At 49.6% G+C, this 16,182-nt stretch overlaps 1 protein-coding gene across 2 annotated transcripts; it reads right to left on the bottom strand.

The window, feature by feature from the left end:
• Positions 1–900: 900 nt before the first annotated feature.
• Positions 901–14,848, bottom strand: LEP (leptin). 2 transcript variants are annotated; one of them, XM_005550685.4, is made up of 3 exons: positions 14,820–14,848; positions 3,704–3,875; positions 901–1,477 (listed from the first exon to the last, which is right to left on the bottom strand). In XM_005550685.4, the coding sequence occupies exons 2-3, from the start codon at positions 3,845–3,847 to the stop codon at positions 1,118–1,120; spliced, it is 504 nt and encodes a 167-aa protein (XP_005550742.2). In that variant the 5' UTR covers positions 3,848–3,875; positions 14,820–14,848; the 3' UTR covers positions 901–1,117. The 2 variants fall into 2 exon arrangements, with proteins under 2 accessions (XP_005550742.2, XP_005550743.2); XM_005550686.4 differs by having other exon boundaries at positions 901–1,474.
• Between the last annotated feature and the right edge of the window lie 1,334 nt (positions 14,849–16,182).

The following is a 16,182-nucleotide window of genomic DNA, read 5'->3' as shown; positions in this document are numbered from 1 at the left end:
GGGAGACTAAGTCAAAGCTTGCCTTCCGCCACGTTCCACCTGCTGATCCCCTAGCTCCCTCCAGTCTTGTCCACGTGACAAAACTTTGGCAACCATGTCTGGCTTGGAATCCTCTAAGTTGACAGACTGCCCAGCATTCCACCTCCCCTCATACATCTTCTTTGTACCCAAATGCAAAGGGGACATGGGGCATCAGCTCTTGAGGTTAGAGACCCATTCAGCCAACAGGTTGTACTTACTTGGTGCCAGGATCTAGCCTAGGTGCTGGGGATCTAGCGGGAAACAAAACAGACCAAAAGACAATCCCTGCTCGCTGGGAGCCTACATTCTTTTTTTTTGAGATGGAGTTTCGCTCTTGTTGCCCAGGCTGGAGTGCAATGGCACAATCTCGGCTCACTACAACTTCTGCCTCCCAGGTTCAAGCGATTCTCCTGCCTCATCCTCCTGAGCAGCTGGATTACAGGCTCCCGCCAGCACCCCTGGCTAATTTTTTTGTATTTTTAGTAGAGACGGGGTTTCACCATGTTAGTCAGGCTGGTTCCAAACTCCTGACCTCAGATGATCCACCTGCCTCGGCCTCCCAAAGTGCTGGGATTACAGGAGTGAGCCACTGTGCCCAGCAGAGCCTACATTCTTATTGGGGTAGATATTAATTAAGCAAATGTACAAGTAAAATATATGAAAATGAAGAAGAGTGGATGGGGTGAGGAACAGGGAAACAATGACTGTGATTTTTTTTTTTTTTTTTTTTTTTTGAGATGGAGTCTCCCTGTGTCACCCAGGTTGGAGTGCAGTGGCGAGATGTTGGCTCACTATAACCTCTGCCTCCTGGGTTCAAGTGATTCTCCCACCTCAGCCTCCCAAGTAGTTGGGATTACAAGTATGCGCCACCACTCTTGGTTGATTTTTATATTTTTATTAGAGACGGGGTTTTGCCATTTGGCCAGGCTGGTCTTGAACTCCTGACATCAGGTGATTCACCCACCTTGCCCTCCCAAAGTGCTCAGATTACATTTGTGAGCCACCGCACCCAGCTCTCATGGTCTCCTGGAGACACCTAGAAGCCAGAGTTCCTTCCCTCAATGTAGTCCTTGCAGGAAGAGTGACCTTCAAGGCCTCAGCACCCAGGGCTGAGGTCCAGCTGCCACAGCATGTCCTGCAGAGACCCCTGCAGCCTGCTCAGGGCCACCACCTCCGTGGAGTAGAGTGAAGCTTCCAGGACATCCCCCAGGCTCTCCAAGGTCTCCAGGCCACTGGCCAAGGGCAAATGGCAGCTCTTAGAGAAGGCCAGCAGGTGAAGAAGGTCCCGGAGATTCTCCAAGTCGTTGGATATTTGGATCACGTTTCTGGAAGGCAGATTGATGAGGATCTGTTGGTAGATTGCCAGTGTCTGGTCCATCTGGGATAAGGTCAGGACGGGGTGGAGCCCAGGAATGAAGTCCAAACCAGTGACCCTCTGTTTGGAGGAGACCGACTGCTATGCGGGAGGAAGAGGGAGAACAAGTGCTCAGCACGTGGGAGGAATCACTCTCAGAGCCTTCCACCTTCCGGTGGGCATGGAGGGTCATTCTCTTGGCTGCCTCCTTCCACCCTCCCTCACCACTTTGGCTCAGGCCCTTGTATCTTGTGCCCAGGTGACTGCCAAGCCTCTAAGATGGTCTCCAAGATTCCTGCTCTTCCCACACCATCCTTCCCTCCACTTCCCGACTTTCTCAGGTCATTCCTGTCTCTGCATGGCCTCTGCTGAAGAATCAGCCGTGGTTTCCTGTGTCTTATTTAGTGGAGTCTGTTCCCCAGGAATCTGAGGTCCTGCATAAGCACCGCCCCCCCCCTGCTTTCTCTAGTCCCTTTCACCCCCAGCCGAGTCCTCTCTCCCAGTCAGCTTTTCCAGGCAGTCCCTCCTCCTTAGAGATCAAGGTCGTACCCTCAGTGAGGTCCCCAACCCTGCTCCAGTGACTCCAGTTCCGGGAGGGCTCTCCCCATCCATCTGCCCACAGCACTGAGGCTGACACCTCCGTGGTGACTACCCTGGGCTCCCGTGATATCGTGTATTGACACCACCCAAAGTTGGGGCACTCAGGAGCTATCACGTGCAGCCTTGCTGAGTGGCTAATATGCCCAGCTAATTTTTTTTAATTATTTTTGAAAGGAGACAAGAGTTTTTCTCTACAAAATGCCCAAGACTCTATCTAGTTCTGAGCCATCTTTGCTTCTGGACACCTAACTTCTCCTTAACTGCCCAAGACCACCATGAGACACCCACAATGACCAGGAGAGGTCTCCGGAGAGCTGCATGCAGGGAGTAAGGAGGATTCACCTGCTTTAGCTAATTTAGGTCTCATAACAACCTTCTGAATAGTGTGTGATATCCCTATTATCCAGATGATGAAACCAAGGCTTAAAGACATTAAGGAACTTGCTGAAGATCTCCTAGACATCAGAAATGTGAAGATTCAAACTTAATCTTCCTAATTTCAAATATAGACCTCATCAGGAAAATGGCAGAAGGTCTAGGCCTACTGGACTCCAGAGAAAAGACCAGGGTGGGCACTGACTCCTATTTGCAAATCAGTAGAGGGCTGAATGTGAAAAAGGGTAGACTCACTCTTTTGGGTATCTTCTAGAGGTGGGGCCAGAGATCAACTGGAACTACAAGAACCCTAATGACAAGCACATCTAGAGATGGGATAGAGGCCCCGAGGAGATGCTGCTGGGGGTTTTGCACAGCCAATGGGCTGCAAGGAACTTCATGGCTCCCTCTAGTCGTAGGCACTAAGATTCAAGGAAGTGAAGTCAGGGAGGAAGGCGAGCGTAGAAGGCAGGGACAGAGGGGAGAGGAAGGAAAGAGACAATGGCTGTGCCTGCATGTGGCTCAGCTAATCTCTGAGGCCTGGGTTTCCCCTTAGTAGAGTGAAAATAAGCACCCAAGGCCTCATGATATCAGATAATCCTATGATTTTTTCTTATTTTTAATTTTTTTTAAAAAAATTAGAGATAGAAGTCTTGCCATGTTGCCCAGGATGGTCTTGAACCCCTGGCCTCAACTGATCCTCCTGCCTTGGCCTCCTAAAGCTTACAGATGTGACCCATCATGCCTAATCAAATCCTACGATTTTTATTTATTTATTTATTTTGAGATAGGGTCTTGCTCTGTTGCCCAGGCTGGAACGTGGTGGCACAATCATGGCCCACTGCAGCCTCAACCTCCCAGGCTCAGGTGATCCTCCCATCTCAGCCTCCCCTAGCTGGGACCACAGGTACACACCACCATGCCCAGCTAATATTTTTTATTATTTTTGTAGAGATGGGATCTCCCTATGCTGCCCAGGCTAGTCTTGAACTCCTGGACTCAAGTGATCCTCCTGCTTTGGCCTCCCAAAGTGCTGGGATGACAGGTACAAGCCACCACACCCAGCCCAAATCCTATGATTTTTTAAATGGAAACATGTAGCAAAGTCAAATGTTCTTGGGGTGGTTTAGAATTAGAACCACTCACCCATGGAATCCCAGCAGGTAGAGGGGCCAAAAGAAACAACCAGAAAGAGTGGAGCCCTGTGCTTTCAAATCCTTCTCAGCTTCCAGTAGGTGCCTGGCATTCAGGAGGCATTCAATAAATGTTTCTTGGACTATCTGGGTCCAGGCCCACCAGGAACCAGTGCTAGGCTGGCTGCAGTTCCACTTTGTCCCCGCAGACTCTCCTTACCGTGTGTGAAATGTCATTGATCCTGGTGACAATTGTCTTGATGAGGGTTTTGGTGTCACTTTGGACTTTTTGGATGGGCACAGCTTGGATGTAGAACAGATAGGGCCAAAGCCACAAGAATCCCCACAGGGTTCTCCAATACATTTTCCTTCCCAGGATGTGCTTCTTGGGCCTGAAAACAGAAGGAACCACACATTGCAAGGAGCTGGTATCTCAGAATACATCCATCTGACCCATTACCAACCACATTACTGGATGGAAATGAAAATCAGCTTTGCTTTTTGCCCTGGCTACCATCCCCTCAAAGTCAAAGACATTTCATTATCTACCTATGTATTAATGAAATACATCCTCTTAGGAAGAGGATTATTGTCTGGTCAATAAAACCACCATGAGGTATCCTGTAGACCACAGAGCTGTGAGGCCAGGGTGTGATCAAATGGACATGGTAGGGATGATGTAGACTTCATTGCGTGCTTCAAGGGAAAAAGAACAGATTTTTAAGGCCTGGTTTGAACCCAGTCATTTACTCACTGAATAATTTTAATTTACAAAATACTCCACCTTCATCCCTGTAATACACCTGTCTCTAGGCTTTTATGAGGATCAAATTAGATAATGCATGTGAAACGGCTTGAAAGTGTTGTGAAATGTGCTCTATCATTACCCTATCGTTAGCGATTATGCTACTCACCTGTCCTCTGCATTTCTCTCTCACAGAAGCTGATACTCTGTGATGTCCTTTACCACTTGCTTCCTTACTTCCTTTCTCTCCCACCCACTGGGAGCCTGAATCCCACTAGCACTTACTGACCTTCTAAATAATATGTCAGACACAGTGCTCGGCACCGAGGATGCAATACTGAACAACAGATGCTCTCTACCCTCGAGTGGCTTACAGTTTAATAGGAGAAGCAAACAGGTCAATGGGCCATTCTAAGCCAGGAGGAAAGAGCTTTGCAAAAAGGGCAGGTACGAGATACCACCAGAGCGCACAGGGGGCTCCCTGGAAGAAGTGTCTCCTGAGCTGGGGATTGGACTGAATATGGGCTACTAAGAGTAGAAAGTGGTTGCCATAGTAGCTGAGAAATCAGGGGGCATAAAGACATGGCGGCGGGAGAGAGCATAACACATTCACCCAGAACGCTTGAAACTTCCAAAGTCTTGGAACTGTGAATTCTAAAATTAAAATAATATGCAGATCCTTGATTAAGCAGCAAAGTTTTAATGAGATACATGAGGCAAAAGGTAATAAAGTTAAATGTATGCAAGTCTGTGGCCAATGATCCATGCTAAGTATATGTGCATGAGCCTGAAATAATAATAAAATGTAAGTAAATATTAGGATGAAGGTTCTGGAGAGGGTAGTAAAGTTAATCTCCGCTTTTCATGTTCTTCGTCGTCTGGGTCTTGATGAAAACAGGTAATACATTTTCTGTCCATAGATGGCAATATTAGTAGGTTTCATTTCTGGCAATACAATAAAAACAAGCAGTCTGTCTATATATTATTTATAATGTTTGATCAAAGCCATGTTTTTTTAATCTGAATTTTACAGAAGAGAAAAATATGGGGCTCAGGAAGAGGAGTCAACTTGCTCAAAGTCAAACAGGTCCATGTCAGAGTCAGGATTCAGATCCAGAGAGCAGGAGTGCAAGCCACCCACCCCTCCAGCCCCTCAAAGATTTAAGGAAAAGCCCAAATCACACCCCAATTTCCAGTCAAGGGCATCTGCTGGGAACATGGCATTTGGAATGAATACCCTGCTCTGGAATGAAGCTATGGTATTGTACCCCCATCTCAACTTCAAACATGAAAAGTACTATGTACCAAGTAATTTGGGAAAAGGCAAATTTATGTCTTAAAAAAGTAAAACTTCCTCTATTAACTACTTGTTACCTGAGTAATACACCAAATGTCTGTGTAACAGAGTTAAATAGTGCTAATCCCCAATACGATTTCATGAAACCCTAGCAGAGATGGGCGGGTGTAGTGATTAGGCTCCGAGGCTCCAGCTCAGGCTCCACTCTTGTTAGCTTTGTGTCTCTGGGAAAATTGCTTCCTTAAAGCATCCTTTCCTTTCAGCAAAATGGAGCTAACACCACCACCTGGCTCAAAAGGGTAAATGAGATGAACCTGTGAAGCCCCTGGCCATCATGTGCATGTCCAGAGCAGGGTGAGGGGAGTAAATTATTATAATTACCAGGCAGGGCTTGAAATGCAGGGCAACACTACCTGTAGCCAACTGTGAATCAAGTATTTGGCCCACTGCCTCCCACAGGCTATCTCAACAGGGCGCTGGTGTCTCTGGGTCTTCCCCACGCCACACAAGATCAGCTTGCCTCCTTTTCTAAGATTCACGTGTTGATGACACCCTCCTACTCAAGAGAATTTATTACCAGATTAACTGTGGTCATAGTCACTCTCATATAATGGCCATCCTCTAATACCTAAGTGGAAAAACAGTTTTATAAGCCACCTCTATCACCATGGATAATATGCTTCAGTGGATGCTGGAAATAAATTGTGGTTCCTTGAAAACATGGAGATGAGAAGCTGCCGCTGAGTAAGGCTGCCTAATAGGAGAGGCCAGGTTTAGGGGAAACCCATGAGGGTCTGCAGAGAGAACTGGTAGCAGGTCCATCTGAGAGCAAAGTGCTCGCAAGAATCTGCCCCACCAACACACAACACATAACACAAATACTCATACACACGTCACATACACACATCAACACAGATCACCCCTTTAGTAGAGGCTGCTAGTCTTTCCCAGTATCTTGTCTTCCGTTCTTCCCCAGTCATAGAAAACTCCAAGTCTTAGGTAGGGATATGGCCATCTAGAATAACTACTTTACGTTTCAGAGTCTCCCAACTAGGTGTGGCCATGTGACTAAATTCTGGCCAGTGAAATATAAGCAGAAGTGTCCTGTGCCAGCTCTCAGGAACTGCCGTGTGCCTTCTTCTCTTCCTTTTTCATCCCTTGCTCCATTCTGATGCCTGGACTGTAGATATGGTAGCCAACGTTCTAGCACCATCTTGAACCAGGGGGATGAAGGCCTCACCTTATCAACAGCAGGGCAGGGAGCTGCAGGAGCTCGGTTCCTGAGGTTCATGGAGCTGAGATGCCATGCTGGTCTTGGACTACCTATCTCTGGACTTGTGCTGGGTGTGTGTGAGAGACATAACCTCTGCCTTTTAAAAGCCACTGTTCTTTTGGGTCTCTGCTAAATGCAGCCAAACTTAATGCTAACCAACTTAACGCATGCCAACATGGGCATCTGAAAAGAGTGGGCATTAAGTCTTCCTTGGTTCACCTAAGTCTTAGTACCTGGGTGGGGCCTGGCCATGGCCCAACAAGGGAAAGAAGAATGACTGGGAGGAGGAGGAGCAGGGTTTAGGGACAAGGAGAGGAGGGATAATTCAAGGCAGCAAATAGTTGGTGCAAAAGTAACTGCTGTTTTTGCCATTACTCTTAAAAACCACAATTACTGCACTTTGGGAGGCCGAGACGGGCGGATCACGAGGTCAGGAGATCGAGACCATCCTGGCTAACACGGTGAAACCCCGTCTCTACTAAAAAATACAAAAATCTAGCCGGGCGAGGTGGCGGGCGCCTGTAGTCCCAGCTGCTCGGGAGGCTGAGGCAGGAGAATGGCGTAAACCCGGGAGGCGGAGCTTGCAGTGAGCTGAGATCCGGCCACTGCAGTCCAGCCTGGGCAACAGAGCAAGACTCCGTCTCAAAAAAAAAAAAAAACCACAATTACTTTTGTACAAACCTAATACAATTTCATTAAGCATAGTGCCTGACACCCCATAATTACTCAATATAGGGTTGATGGTTGGCTGCTAATATGTATTGATCGCCCACTGTGGGCCAGAAACAGACATGAAAAAGATATGGAACCACAGAAAAGTGCAATCAGGAGTGGGAAGGGATGGGGCAGAGGCTGATGGCTTTCCCAGGGAAGCCTAGGTAGCGTACACAGTATTTGATTTTGTCAACTACTTACATAAGATATTTGTTAAAAATATAAGTAAAGAACAAAACTGTGCCCTTAAGCAACTGGTTTGGGAATTTACATATGTAACTTCAGTGCAAGGAAGAACATTTATTTTTATTTATTTATTTTTGAGATGGAGTCTTGTTTTTTACCTAGGCTGGAGTGCAGTGGTGTGATCTCAGCTCACTGTAATCTCTGCCTCCTGGGTTCAAGCAATTCTCTTGCTTCATCCTCCTGAGTAGCTATAATTACAGGCATGCACCACCAGGCCCGGATAATTTTTTTTTTTTTTTTTTTTTAATACTATGTTTCCCTCTTGTTGCCCAGGCTGGAGTGCAATGGTGCAATCTCGGCTCACGGCAACCTCTGCCTCCCAGGTTCAAGCCATTCTCCTGCCTCAGCCTCCCAAGTAGCTGGGATTATAGGCGCCTGCAACCATGTCCAGCTAATTTTTTGTATTTTTAGTAGAGATGGGGTTTCACCATGTTGGCCAGGCTGGTCTCAAACTCCTGACCTCAGGTGATCCACCTGCCTCGGCCTCCCAAAGTGCTGGGATTACAGGTGTGAGCCACCACGCCCGGCCTCATTTTTTTGTATTTTTAATAGAGGCAGGTTTCACCATGTTGGCCAGGCTGGTCTTGAACTCCTGATCTCAGATGATCTGCCCACCTCGGCCTCCCAAAGTGTTGAGATTACAGGCGTGAGCCACCGCATCGGGCCTGAGCCAATGCGCCCGGCCAAGGAAGAACATTCAAACAGAAGAAATACCTTGGGTGACTCAGCAAAGAAAGTCATGATGCTTAAACTGAGGAATGCTAGAGTTCCTCAGAGCTGTGCTTGAGTCAGAGCACAGGGCCCTAGGAAAGTGGCTAACCTCTCTGGGACTCAGTTTTCCTGGCTATCAGATGGGGATGATATGAATCATAATGCCACCTGTCGCTGTTATGTGGCTGAAATGAGATAAAGCAGGTAAAGTGCTAACTTCTTGCCTGGCACATAGCCAACCCCAACGCCTTAGCTGTCATCACCATTATTTCCAGCAGAGGAATCAGGGAGGCATCACGGAGGAGGTGGCATTTGATAAGGGACCTGAGAATGCGTAGGAATTGAGTTTGTGAAGGTGGAGGAGAGGGCAGCCCTGGCAGAGGCAGAAGAACACAGGTGGGTTTAGGAGATGGCGGCTTCCAGCTGACACCAGGATGAGGAGTGGGGGAGGACTTGGGCTGGGATCGCAGGGGCAGTGAGCACCAGGTATGGAGACAAAGCTTTTCCTTCTGCACCCTGAGGAGCAAGTGTTTTCAGCCTGGCTGACTAGAAGGATGGAGATGGAAACTAGGAGACACATGAGGAGAGGTTTTGGAAAGAGGTGGTTGGGCTCCTGCTGATGTCCTAGTACTGGCTGGACATGTTGGTGAGCCTGTCCAGCTGCCGCTTGGAATTGGAAGTCTGAGCTCAGAGACAAATGGCTGCAAATGTAGGACCCAAGGGCCCACTGCAACTGTGGCAGGAAAGCACGGGGAGAGCATGGGTTGGGGTGAAAGAAAGGCCGCGGTCAGCTGTCTGCTTGAGCTGTAAAACCTCTCTCCAGAAGTTTCCAAAGCAGTTTTGAACATTTAGGAGCTGCCATTTTCTTAGAGTGAAAAGATGAGCTGATGAAATGTTGATACAGCATCATTCTTTCCTCTGAGAGCTACTGGAGCAGATGCTGGAGAGGAGAGGGGTCTCTAGGCAGGTGGTGGGCTCACAGTGGGCGGTGTGCTCATTTGGGACGCAGCCTGCACTCTGCTATCTCCCTCACAGCCTGCTCCTCTCTGCATTCCCTGGGCCACCTTCTCCACAGGCTGCCTTCCTTCTCCTTTAATCAAGGCCCTGCTGCCCCATCTTCTACCCTCATCCCTAGCCATGGGTGCCCTGGAGAAGAAATGAGAAAAAGTAGAACGTGGAGCCCCTGGGGCTGCACGGATGAAACGTGGCTGGGTGCGGTGGCTCAGCCTATAATCCAGGACTTTGGGAGGCCAAGGCAGGAGGATCGCTTGAGCCCAGGAGTTCAAGACCAGCCTAGGCAACACAGCAAGACCCCATCTCTAAAAAAAAAAAAAAAAAAAAAAAAAAAAAAATTAAAAATTAGCTGGGTGTGGTGGCAAATGCTTGTGGTCCTAGCTACTGGGGAGGCCAAGGTGGGAAGTTTGCTTGAGCCCAGGATGTCGAGGCTGCAGTGATCATAACTATGATCACACACTGCACTCCAGTCAGTGTGACAGAGCGAGACCCCATCTCTTAAAAACAAAAACCAAAAGAGATAATGAAACAATCTCAGTAAACAGGGCAGCAAGAGAGGCTTATATAATGTGCCATCCACCCCACCACAAATTCTGCTGTCTGCCTCCACCTGGGTCCTCTGCGCCAGCCTCACTATTACTCATCCTCAGGTGGGCCCTCAACCCCATCCCCACTTGGTGGTTGTGTGCAGGACCCCTACCCCACCCTCCACCTCCTACCTCCCTAAGAAGCTGGTAGCCTCTAGACCTGAGCTCCATCACCTTCCCGCCATTGCAGGGGACAAGGCAGATAGAGGCAGACCCTCCATCCTGGGGACCTCAGTGTCGAAGTGGTAGTTGAGATGGGCAGAGGTGTCTGCTGCTCTCTAGATCCAGGCTGGAGGGCCTCCTGAGCCAAAATCACGCCTGCCCACAGCCTTCTGATAATAGCAGTGGGGAGAGCAAAGAGAGTCTTTGGTATGCTACTGTGAATTAAATTCAGGTAACATGGTATTTACTATTAATTATAAGGGAAAACCTTTAGCTAGTCTGAGTCCTCTCCCTATACACATTCTCCCATGGGACCCCCTCCTGTTTTTCCCTCCCACCCTTCCTTCCTTCCTTTCTTCATAACTTCCTTTCTTCCAACTCCAAGTTGGAAGGGACCTGGGGATGAGGAAAGAACAAAGGAGGAAATAAAGACAGTGAAGTTTGGATCTTGGTTCTCCAAGTTGCTCAGAATCTACTGGAACAGACAGAAGCTTGAACAACTCATTTTAACACAACCTGGTGGAGCTTATGAGGGAAGAAGCATAGAACCCAAAGAACAAAGGGGAAGAGGGACTCTAGGGACGGGAGGAGAGCTTTGAAAGGGAGGCAGTATGTGAATTGAGGCCTGAAAGACAGGCATTCCCCAGGGAAAAGAGGTGAAGCAGGGCATTCCAGGCCAAGCTCCGGAGTTGGAGAAAACCATGGTTGGTTTGGGAGAATTCACTATGGTAGAGGGGTGGAGTGTGTGAGGCTGGAGAGCTAAAATTTGGGGGACTTAAGTCTGTTTAGTAGGGACCTGCTGGGAGATCTAACCTACCCAAGGCACACATACACAGACACACACACACACACACACACATACACAACCCTTGGTGGCTATGTCTGCATTTACACTCCAGCCCCCTTGGCTACAACTGCCAGTGGTAGGCAAGAGACGAAGAGGCTCTTCTCTCCTCCCTTTCCTCCTACATTCCTTCTCCTGACCCTGATTGGGTCAATCAACTGCTCTCTTAGGAACTTACAGTGGGGCTGCAGAAAGTCCAGTTCATCTCTCTTGAGGGCTCAGAAGCTCTAGGGTAGCCACATTTGGCCTCATGTGCATGGGACAGCTGAGAGAGACCAGAGCCCACATAGCCACTGAGAACCGGAGTACGGTCACCACCTGTGCTCCTTCCTAGCCTTCTTTGTGGTTCCTGGGTCCTCGTGAGGCCTGGTGGCTCTCCCCGTCCTTAGCCTTCAGGGTGAGATACTCTTTTCTTATACTCACTTGGATAGCTTTCAACTTTATAGATCTATTTTTCATTTGAGACAAAATAGATACATGTAAGAGAAATAAGTGTCAAGAAATAAAATTCACCCTTACCATGGGTAATGCACTCTTGAGAGTCTTGGCTCTTTTTTCAAATGTTGATTACAATATACAATTTGAAAAACACAGGGCCAGCATGAGCGATTTTCTCTTGTTTGCAACCAAAAGCCTCATTTGAGAAATCGTGTTAACATATGTAACCCTCAGACAGGGTGTGAGTACAGGGGTTACATTCTTTCTGTTCATCAGAAAGATCTGATCTCATCAGAGATACAGATAGGTTTCTATCCTGTGTCAGCTCTAATCTTGTGTGTGTGTGTGTGTGTGTGTGTGTGTGTGTGTGTGTGTGTGTGTGTGTCAGGGTCTTGCTCTGTCAGGCTGGAGTGCAGTGGTGTGATCAAGGCTCACTGGAGCCCCGACTTCCAGGGCTCAAGCAATTCTCCCACCTCTCAGCTTCCCGAGTAGCTGGGACTACAGGTGTGCACCACCACATCAAGTTAATTTTTTTTTTTTTTTTTTTTTATAGAGATGGGATTTTGCCATGTTGCCCCGGCTGGTCTGGAACTCCTGGGCCCCAGTGATCTACCTGCCTTGGCCTCCCAAAGTGCTGGGATTATAGGCATGAGTCATGGTGCCTGGCCTCTGATCAGTTTTTGAGGCTCCCTCGAGCTCTGTGTGAGGGGCATCTGAAGTCTCCAACGAGACTCAGAAGGAGAGGCTGCCCTGATCAGTTAATGACACGTGTACCTGTTCCAGCATCTACCACAAGCCTGGAACACAGCAGGGCTTCATTAAATATTTGTTGCATGAATAAATGAAAGATTTCCCATTCTCGATCTGCATTGGCTAACCAGGGTAACCTAACTCCTCAATGGTTCACTTGCTCCCATCTTAAAGTCACATCCTAGAATTCACTTTGGCCCGGCAGGAATTCTTATGAAGTTGTCTTAATAAAGACAGAAAATGCTTCAGTGTCCAAGTCTCCCTTTCTTGGGGACCTTGGTCTGCTTCCTGCACTTCCTATGTGCCCTCTAGCACCCAGGTGGGCCAGGATTCCCTTCAGCTTCCTAAGCTCTGCTCCATCTTGACTGTCATCCCTAGGTACTCCCTCCCATGGACCCATTCGTGAGCCTGGCTCCTGCTCCTGCACTCTGGGACCCCTGCCCTTCTCAGAGACCCCTGCTCTGCCCTCCCATCTTCTCTGCGGTTTCTCTTCTCTTCCTTGGCAACCCCCCCAGCCTGGAGCACCCCAGAGCAAATGTAATGTACACCCAGATGGAGACTAAATCTCCTATGGTATTAGTGAAATGTTGGTATGGGCATTGATTATAGATTCCATTCCAGAGAGCTAACAAACTGAGCAGGAAAGACGGTAGCATGCTGTCTGCTAAGCAACAAGGCACATCAGCTGTCACATGTGGAATAAGTGCAAAGGAGTCTGTGAGCCCAGACACCAAGTGTGTTGTTTTTAAGCAGAAACAACCTCTCTGTTTCTCTGAGACAAATGTGTGGACGAAGAATTTCAAGACTTTCTGCCAACCGGCCAGAATGGAGCTGCGGCTGCCAGACTCCTACCCCGGTGGGGATGGGGTAACTGACTGCCAGAGAATTTGGCTCAATTTTCCTTTAAATCACACCAGTGCTGTTCACAGATGCACAAGACACAAGGACTCTACCTTCCTGGAGCCCCTCTTTTCTCCTTGGCTCCCACGCCCCTGGGGGTTCTAAGTGGGGGTGGGACATTGACCCAGGTTCCGTGGTGGCCACCTCTGCGCTCTGCATGGGCCACTCAGACGTGTGAGGCATCTGCCTGGGGCTGACGGGCAGGAATTCATTGCAACTTCCCTGGCTCTGTCCTTGGCACTTGGAGCCATTTCCTGGAATGGAGGGGGAGGAAAATATTTCCCCAAATACCAAGAAGAGTTATTTTGGGTATAAAATGTACAAAATATGAGGAGGATGCTCCTTTAGCCAACATGGAAAAGTTCCCCTCAGCCCAATGTCCACAACTGCTTGGGAAGGGAACCTGAAAGCATCCACTGTTTGTCTCTTGCTTTGTCTCCCTGCCTAAGTGAGAGAGATGATCAGTGTGGCCTTGTTTCTAAGGGCATTAGAACAGGAGCACTCACGTTGCTAGAAGGCTCCATATTTGGTTCTGCAGACAATCCTAATAGGAAAGAGATTGGGAACACTCCCCGGTTCCAGCTTCCCATGGCCCAGCTCAGAATCCTACAGAACAAACACAACCCCGGCTGCCAGAGGTCATTCTGCACTGCAAAGGAAGAGAGCTTGTGCTCCTGGAACGGTACCACCGAGTCTCTGCTCTTCGCCCACCTCCCCAAAGATCACCCTTCCAACAGAAATTAATCACCTCTTCCAAGTTGCTATTCTGAAATGACAGCCAGGCTACTTGTCTCACTTGGACCTAATTGTATTTAAGGAGTCACTTTCCCAAAACACCACCATCTTTAAACTATAGAAACAGGAGTGTAAAGGCGAAGGTACCCACAGTGAAATCCAAACCAAGCACAGACTGAAGGAAGACTATATGTGAGGCTGGTGGGCCAACAGCGCGTATTTAGCAGTCCTGGCTAGAGGTTCGCTAATAACCAGTTCTAAACCCCAACGACACCTCATTGTATGCATTGCAAAGAAGGCAATTTGCATGGCTTTGAGGACAGATCTGGTGAGACCCTGCACAATTTCTCTGGAAGATTTTTGAGTCTTCCTGACACTTGTTTCCCCCACCTCTACTCATCATTGCCTTCCTCCTGGGCATTGGCCTTATACAGCCCCTCCCATTCAGAAGTCAGGAACTCCCTGGAAAATGAAGCCTGAATTCCTACTTGCAGAGCAAGGCAATGTCTAGGTCTGAGACTGATCACTTGCATCTGCATCCCTCCTACCCCCAAGTTTGTCTCCTCCAGACCGGAGTGGGACACCCTGATCTTTGCGGATGTGCCCAAGGCAATTTCCAGTGCATCTTAGCTCTGCGAATGCCACGAGGTTGGTGGGTCTGACAGTCTCCCAGGGACCTGGCTAGTTCTGCAAGGTCAGAGTCCTGCCTTTTGGGCACCGGCACAGCCCAGCAGCGAATCCAACGCTCCTCCAATCCCAGTAGCCTTCTCTCTGGCTAGAACTCGGTACAAAGCTATCATAGTCCAGAACTAAGCCATCCCTCCTGACTCAGTTTCCCCGGGATCCAGAGTGGGGTGGGGCGCTGTGGCCTGCCAAGAAAGACCAGCAGAGAAGGAGGAAGGAGCGCGCCGGGGCCTTACCTTGCAGTCGCTGGCTCCGCGATTCCTCCGGGGCTCCATGCCTGCCCGCCCCTCTTATAGCGGCCCTTCACAACTTGCGCAACTGCCCTGCAGGCCCCGGGGCACTCCAAACGCCAGCTTCCGCCCCGCCCCTCAGGGTAGCGACGTGCGGGGCGGCTGCGAGCCCCGGGCCCGCAGTGTGCGCCTCGCGGGGCCTCGAGGGAGGGCCTCGGCTCACCAGGAGCCACGCGCGCACCCTCGGGTACCTCCCAAAAATTTGGGGTTGGCTGGCAGGAGCGAGAAGTCCTCGATGTCCCGCCAGAGGCTCTGGCGCGACTATGGCGCAAGGATCGGCCCCTCGGGAAGGTGCGGGGCGCGGCCGCGGCGGGGGTGACTGTGAGGGGCTCCGTGGAGCGGGCTGGGGCATCCGGTGGCGCCCTCGCTGGCCCGGGCGCGGCCTCCGGGCGGGAGCGAACCAGGACTCGGCCCCGACGGCCCTGTAAGCCCGGGAAGCCCAGTGTTAGAGGGAGCGGCCGGCCTGAGCCAGGTGCCCCTACCCAGAATGGGGGGTTGGGGGGTTCTGCAGTCCCACCCCTTCTCTGGCACGCGGAGAATCGAGTTCCAAGCCTCAGGGCGAGTTGTCTCTGGTTGGCACCCAAGGGAGTGCGTGCTCTCTGGAGGACTCCAGGCGGGCACTGCGGCCTTTGGGGACGCTCTGGACTCACTGTGGGTCTCCATCCTCAACCCCGTATTTCCTATGTACAAAGTGGGGGTTGCGGGGGTGGTCCCAGATGTAGCCAGGTTTTCCTTATCATAGCCTGTGAATGGGGTGGCAGGCTTGGTTCACCTGCATCGTTTGCAGTTCCCCATTTTACATGATGGGTTTGTTTTGTTTTGTTTTATCCTTGGGCTTCAGGGATAAGGAAACTAAGCTCCAGGGAGGTTAAATGACTTCCCTTAGAATCTGCAGCTGGTAAGGAATAGCGATGGGCTGGGAACCCAGGCCTATTCTGGTCCCCACTGCGCAGAGCAGCTCCAAAAACAAACCTCTCCATTAAGAACCAACCCAGCCGGGCGTGGTAGCTCACGCAGGTAATCCCAGCACTTTGGGAGGCCGAGGTGGGTGGATCACCTGAGGTCGGGAGTTCCAGACCAGCCTGGCCAACATGGTGAAACCTCATCTCTAGTAAAAATACAAAATTAGCCAGGTGTGGTGGCAAGTGCCTGTAGTCCCAGCTACTTGGGAGGCTGAGGCAGGAGAATGGCTTGAACCTGGGAGGTGGAGGTTGCAGTGAGCCGAGATCAGACCATTGCACTACAGCCTGAGCAACAAGAGTGAAACTCCATTTCAAAAAAACAAACAAACAAAAAACAAAACAAAACA

The sequence above is a fragment of the Macaca fascicularis genome, chromosome 3, assembly GCF_037993035.2.
Source record: "Macaca fascicularis isolate 582-1 chromosome 3, T2T-MFA8v1.1".
NCBI lineage: Eukaryota > Metazoa > Chordata > Mammalia > Primates > Cercopithecidae > Macaca > Macaca fascicularis.
This window is presented reverse-complemented; position numbering and strand designations above follow the sequence as displayed.

What these genes read in the sequence shown, in the direction of transcription:
- LEP (XM_005550685.4), bottom strand. Translation starts at nt 3,847, where the DNA reads ATGTATTGGAGAACCCTGTGGGGATTCTTGTGGCTTTGGCCCTATCTG. An exon ending in TCAATGACATTTCACACACG is followed by an intron (nt 1,478 to 3,703) that starts GTAAGGAGAGTC and finishes CCTCCCGCATAG; the next exon opens with CAGTCGGTCTCCTCCAAACA.